Raw genomic sequence first — 7475 nt, 5'->3', positions numbered from 1 at the left:
GAATTTTAACTAAAATTAACTGACACGTGTCGATTTAAAATAAGAAGTTGCATTTGAAGAATATATATAAAATAAAGGAATCATAAAAATAGTATTTCGTGTTAAAATGGAACAGAAAAAATAGGAGTTCAAGGGTTAAAATAGGAACAAGGCTAAGTTGGAGTGCCAAAATGAAAAATGAGGCCAAGTTTGAGGGGCTGTGTATGTGTTTGGCCTTTATTATAATTGCTTCAAATATAGAGGAGGCCCATTCACGTGGGATTTGATAATAAGTTCCTCAACTTTGTCATTTAGAACGCATATATTTTTATTTTTAAGGAAAAATTACTAGAATATTCAATTTAAGACTTTAATTTACATAATATTAATTTACTCTTTTTATTTACAACATTATCATTTTAATTACAAACCTCACAACTTAATAAATATACATATCTTTATACGATTTTTTAACATATTTTTTAGCTTAGTGGGCTGATTTTATGTGTTTCATAATTTATTATTTTTACTTTTTTGATTTTCAATCACAACTATAATTGGTTACATTATTTTTGCCTTTTTTTTTTTCTTTCTTACTTAATACAATTACACTTCTAAAAATATTTTTTCTTTCTCTTCAACTACGTTTTTTTTTTTTTACTTTAAGAATAATATAATGATAAAAATATATATATATGATATAGAATGGTATAAACCTCTTGTTTTTCTTGATATTATTCAAGTGCAAAATTGGTATATATATGGTGGTAAAATTATGAATGACATACCGTATTTATTTTGAAATTTTCAATGACAATTATAGTTGAATATGATTTTTTACTTAAAGATCCTATTTTTTAGGATGCACGTTTCTTTCTCTCTTTTTTGGTTGATTTTTCAATTCTAGTGCTGATTTTTTGGGGGAGAATTTATTGCCTAATTAATAGAATTTCTACCATTTAACACATTCCTTATTTGATACAATTACTCTTGAATTTGTTCTTCTCTCTCCATTTTTGTTTCAATTCTTTTATTAAAAATTACCAATTTAATTTCCATTATATAAGTACCAATATATGCAAAGTAATAAAAAAACATTTGCATACCCTAATAATAACCATTTGCATACCACAATAATTATTTATGCATACTAATTTGTATACCAATAATAGAATTCTTTTAGGTAATATTGTAAAAAAGGAAAATATGAAATCTTATTATGGTGTCAATTGATGTACAATATAATTTTAATATATATTTTTTTATTTGTAAATACAATTTTACTAGTATATAATTTGATTCTTTAAAATGGTATACATTGTGGTATAGAACTTGAAATTACACTAAAACTATATGACACTATTTACGAATAACATTAAAAATTTATAATATAAAAAATGTACCATATAATAATACTAACATTTGTACTATATAATATACCAACAATTATTGAATTCTACCCCATATCAAAAGTGTACCATATAATATACCAACAATTATTGATATTTCGTGCCAATTTATTTTTCAAATGACATTTAATACCACAAGGAAAACCAACATAAATAATAGAACTAATTACATCATATGGTTAAATATGATTCTGAAAAAAAATGTTTAATAAACAACCAATAAAATTCAAATCCGCTAATAACATTAATTAGATTATGAAAAAAAAGTGTTATAAAAATAAAAATAAAAAATTAACTCAACAATGCTAATCCTCATATGGATATTTGGTACAAGTTTTGGTATTTGATTTTATTTTTTTAAAATGGTATTTGCGTCACATATCACTCCTTCAATCTTGAAATCCACATACCTTCCTGCAATACATTTCAAAAAATAAATTAAAGAACCTACTAAACAACCGTTATAACAATCAAATTTGAAATACACAATCATATTTTTTTTACATCACCAAAAAAAAATATATACAAAATGGTGTATAATATGATTAAAAATTGGTATCCACTTCATCATTCTTATAATGAAATTCAAACACCAACTTATAACCAATTATATATATAACATTGATTTATGAAGATTGATAAAGTTGAACATGATTATATGTTACAATCCAACGGTGCATAACACCATGATTATATGATTAAGGTGTACATTATGGTGACAATTGGTGTACATTTTTAATCTAATATATAATGTATGATATACACCAAACATTTACACCACAAACTAACCAAAAGTAACTAATTTATTTATATAATAAATTTAATCAAACAATCAACTAAATACATAATACCATCATATAATATCTATTTTTAAAAATTTACACATTAATTATAGTGTATTTGAATGGTGTACATTATGGTGTATAATTTAATATGATAAATAATACATATTTTCAACCAATATTACACCATGATCGTACCAAGAATTTTATCAAATTATTTTGGATAACCAAATTAATTAAAAAGTGAGTACATTACTATTTAACATTGATTTGCATATTAATATTGTCATTAAACAGTGGTAAATTTATAGAATTCGAGTTATATTAGGTGTTAATTTTGATTTTGATTATATTTGCAATCCTACCATTCATAATACCATAATCTACAAACCATACAAAATGTTTGTTTTAACAATTATACAAATAACAGTGCCATGAATGATTCATCAAAATCAATTTACAAATAATAAAATTTTCATGATTAACCACAACAAAAAATCCTTAAAAAGGGATTTTTCAGCCACTGAAACATTTGTTGTTTTTTTTTGAAAAATCAAACTATATAATCTTACAAAAATAAATTGGAAGTAATTTTAAAAAAATGATACATACCGGTGATATCTCATATTTGTCGTGCTGAATTAAAACGGACACGTTCTTGCTTTCAACCATTGAAATGACCTTAAACAGGAGATAAAGACTTTGTTTTTTGTTACAATACGTTGTTTAGAGATATGAGAGAGAAATATTAAGTAATGAATATTTGTGAAAGGTAACTGAATTAGAGTAAATTAAGGAAAAAAATATCTTATTTAATATTGAATGATGCGTTGCTTATTTTTCTTTTACCCTTTTTTTAATTTATTTTTATTTTGTTTTACTTTGTAAAGATTCTATTGCTATGTTGGTGTAAAGTCAAACTATTGTTATATAGAGGTTATTTAGGTGCTTAAATTGTATATTTAAGTTTTTTACCCTATTTTTAAAGTGGCTCATAAACATCTCTATTGTTACACAAATGACTCACATATACCATTTTCCTCTAATGAAAGTGAAGAATATTTTTTTTATTAAAAATTAATTCAAGTAGGGGTATATTTTATTCTTCTCACACATTTTTTTTTACTTTTTAAATTCAACGGCTAATTGAATTTATTATTTTGATGGTCAAAATTATCTTCTTCACTTATTTTCTTATAAATTTTATTATAGATGTCCTAAAAAAAATTACAGATATAAAAACTAAATTACAATATAGCAGAAAAAAATAGTTTTAATTTTTTTTTCTCTTTTTTTCCATTAATACTTCTTTCTTATTTCTCTTATTTTACACTGACGAATGAAAGAAAAAATGAAATAAGAATAAGAAATTCTAATAATAATAATCAAAGAAGTCAAAAAATAATTTATGCGTGAAAAATATCAAATACATAAAAAAAATTAAATATTAAAAATAAAAAATAATTTAAAATTAATTTTGTCACTTTAAGGACTCCATACAAGCCACTTAACTTTTAACACATAAGAAATTAAACAATAAGAGTAAAACAATAGTCCAAGTCCAATAGTTTTATAAAAGAAAAGCGGAAGTCTAAAACACTTGTCTCACTATAGTCATCTAGTAAAATAGAATGAAATTGGGTCTAGCCCATACATCATGTCCAAAAGTGAAATATATGAAAGAAGGTGAAACAATGAACATTCGTCCTCGAAGCATGAGGACTCACCAAAGCTCGGAAATCTCGAAATCAACCACTAGTCACGAAACTGAGAAATCTGACTGTCGGACCCTACATTTGGAGAAATGTAGGCAAGAGTATGCATTAGTAAAAAACAATGTAACAAGTATGACAACTATGCATAAAATATTTAAAACATGCTAAAAGGGACATCATTTCATGACATGCAATTGACCAAGCTAAAACATGATATAAAAAAGGGTTGGAAAACATAAGTCATGAAACCATGGTCAATGCAAGCTAACATCATTTAAAGTCTTTGAACACATATGAGATACTTCTTGAAGTAACCTTAGTTCATTATTAATGTGGGGAATTAGCCTTAACCGACATAGAGACCATGTGAGTTATAACATGATCCCCTAGTGTCTCCCACACTGAAAAGGGGTGTCCTACTTGCCAAGGTAAGGACGATAAATCTGAGCTAAAGTGGATCCACTAGCTAATGTTTATCTAGAAAATCATCCTATATGGGTGCATAGGTAAGGGATAAGAAGGTTGTTTCTAGAAACCTGGCATCTACTAGCGGGAGAGCTTCCATCTCAATATCCTTTCGGTGCTAAGCATAAATCCCACAGAATAGTCATTTCTTCTTGTTCTTATTATCCATGGAAAGGCACATCATCTTGTCAATCCATATTATTCATAACTTGAAAATATGGGTTCATGGGGAAATCATATAAAATCATAGTATTTCATCAATTCATTCATAAGAGATCATAATTCAATCATTTAAATCAATAATCAAGAGAACTCGTGATAATTGAAGAAAACCCTAACTCAATTGGGGATTTCTAACTTTGAAAATAGAGGAATTTGGGAACTCCATGAATGGAAGGAATCCATGGATGAAAAATATCATACCTCAAAGCCAAATGCTTATCTTCAATTGAAGAATTGAAGCTTGACCTTGATCCTAGCTTGAACCCTTCTTCTTCTTCTTCAAGTTTCTAGAGAGAGAAATATTTTGGAGATGAGAATTGATCTTCTTTTGTGAATTAGGAAGAATGCCTGAATGGCTTGAATTTGGGGTTAAAATACTTATATAGGGGTCTTAATGAAGGGTAAAACGACGTAGTATAGAAGTTAATTAATTAGGAAAAGACTCAACTTCCCCTAGACTTAATTGCCGACCTCCCACCTACGGACTCTAGTCGATAGACCGTGGTCTGACCTACCGTCTATCCTGGTGGACCATCGATGGAGGTCAAGGGTTCTTGGGCCTCGAACCACGGACCGTGGTCGGACCAACAGTCTGTTGGTCAGGTCGTGGTCGGGCCAACGGTCTGATGGTCAGGCCGTGGTCGGGCCAACGGTCTGTTGGTCAGGCTGTGGTCCTGAGCTTTATGCTCTTCTCCTGCAGGGCCACCCACGGACCACACCTACGATTTGTGGTCCCATCCACAGGTCGTGGGTGGTCCTCGTGGTTGCCACCTGCAGTTTTCTGAAGTCAGCCATAATACCCTCTTTCGGATCTGAGGTGTTACATGTGTGAGCCTATTTTGTAACGATTGGGCATATGTGAGCCACTTTTGTAACGAGAGACATATCAACTCTAAGGCCTCATTTGTTTTCATTGAGATTAAGACGTTTGAATCTGAATGCACATCTGAATATTAAGATGTAGTTTCTAGGTCTGAACATTGAATCATTAATATTGTTTGTTTTCAATATTTGAATGTGCATAATTTATCTTTTTTTAAATTAGGAATTAAACATTATATCAACAAAAGTTATAATCCAAAACTAAAATAACTTCTTCCAAAAAAATCGTTTCAAGAATAAGACTATAAACCACCCCTCCCCCACCCAAAAAATGATTTGTTTGTCTTCTTAAACAATTTTTTCACAATGAACAATGATAACTTCTTCCAAAGATGTTTTAACAGCCAAAAAATTGTGATAAGAAGAGTTCTTCATAAATATTAATTCGCCCAAGAATATTGTATATATTAAAAATACTAGTATACGTACCCGCGCGATGCGTGGTCATTTTACTCAAAACTTAAATTATTAAATAGTTTTACGATGAACAGTCATTTTACTTAAAAATTGAATCATTAAATAGTTTTACAGTGCGCGGTTATATTACTTCAAAATTGAATCATTATATAATTTTACGCATTTAAAGATAACAACAAAAAATAAATATGATTTATGCGAAGTGTTTATTGGTCAAATAACATTATATTTTTTGCAATTCTTTATTGTCTAAATTATTGATAGCAATTTTTTGTATTATTTAATTTTGTTGCATTAGTTTTTAAACGAATTCTCAGTGAAAATATTTTCATATTATCTCAATCACTCTTTTTGTAAATTATCTTCTATTGTGTATTTTAATTTTGTCATCATATAGAATTTAACATGTAATCGAAATAAGATTATATTAATTCATAGTGTTAAATTGAGATTTTGTATCCAAAATATAAGAAGAGATGTTCTCTTTTTTCAATTTTTTCGCTTATGAAAAAGCTATCGATACTTTTAAGGATTGTCTTTTTATATTATATGTGATAACTAATACGAAAAAGGGTCAAAATTGCCCCTAAACTATGAGATATAGACCACTTATACCCTCCGTTACATTTTAGGATAAAAAATGCCCCTACCGTTATCTTAAGAAACCACAGTTACCCTTAAAACTTAACATAAGTGATTTAGAAAGCCACATGACACTAATTTCGCCACATAGGCCTACCAACTAGGATACTCACTAAAAAATTTGACCCAATTAATAATTCAACCCTAACCCATGAAAAAACAATCAAACAAATGAAGTTCTAATTCAACATTATATAAACGGAGCAAGCTGAAAAACAGGGGAAGAAATCACCAATTTGTGATACTTTGTGACGAAATCAACAATTCCTCTAAATACTCAACACCCAAATCTTCAAACACCACAACATCTTTTCTTGTTCTGTTTTTTCTACTCACACTCTTTCTCCTCATTGAATATCTCTTCTTCAATTCATCAATCACCGGAGAACAATTCTCATAAAATCTACACTTAATTTCACTTAACGACTCGTTCACTATCTCCACAGGAAAATTAAGTATAGCCATCGAACCTCTCATAGCAAATGCAGCTTGATCATACGCTAACACAGCTTCTTCAGCATTATCAAATGTACCTAGCCATACACGAACACCATTCCTCGTAGAATCACGAATTTTAGTAGGAAATTTCCCCCATTGCCTCTTTCTAACACCTCTGTAATTCTTTTCCTTTTCGCGATCTTCTTCATATGAGGTCACTTCCTCTTCCTTTATTCCATAGCTAGATGACGAGTTCACTGTTTCTAGCGATGATCCTTCAGCAACCACTACAAGAAAATATACATACCACGACATTAATTTGGTGACATTTGAAATAAATGTCGGAAAATAAAGAATTTCACGATATTTTAAGAACAAAATGTCATGAAAAAATGACATTTGGTATCAAATATCGTAAAAATAATGACATCTGGTCCAAAATGTCACTATGATAATGACATTTATTGCAAAATGTCATTGTTTTTAGCGACATTTAGCGAAAATGTTATTTAAATGATGACATT

General features: G+C 28.7%; 1 protein-coding gene across 1 annotated transcript; it reads right to left on the bottom strand.

Annotated features, from left to right (window-relative positions):
* Positions 1-6741: 6741 nt before the first annotated feature.
* LOC102589360 (ethylene-responsive transcription factor 1B-like) lies at positions 6742-7266 on the bottom strand. Its single transcript, XM_006354208.1, has one exon. The coding sequence runs from the start codon at positions 7264-7266 to the stop codon at positions 6742-6744; it is 525 nt and encodes a 174-aa protein (XP_006354270.1).
* Positions 7267-7475: the final 209 nt, after the last annotated feature.

Source organism: Solanum tuberosum, unplaced genomic scaffold, assembly GCF_000226075.1.
Source record: "Solanum tuberosum cultivar DM 1-3 516 R44 unplaced genomic scaffold, SolTub_3.0 scf00168, whole genome shotgun sequence".
NCBI classification, from domain to species: domain Eukaryota; kingdom Viridiplantae; phylum Streptophyta; class Magnoliopsida; order Solanales; family Solanaceae; genus Solanum; species Solanum tuberosum.
Note: the sequence above shows the minus strand (reverse complement) of the source record. Positions and strands in the feature narration are given on the sequence as shown.

Bases quoted from the DNA above. Each gene is read 5' to 3' on its own strand.
- LOC102589360 (XM_006354208.1), bottom strand. From the start codon at position 7,266: ATGTCGTGGTATGTATATTTTCTTGTAGTGGTTGCTGAAGGATCATCG.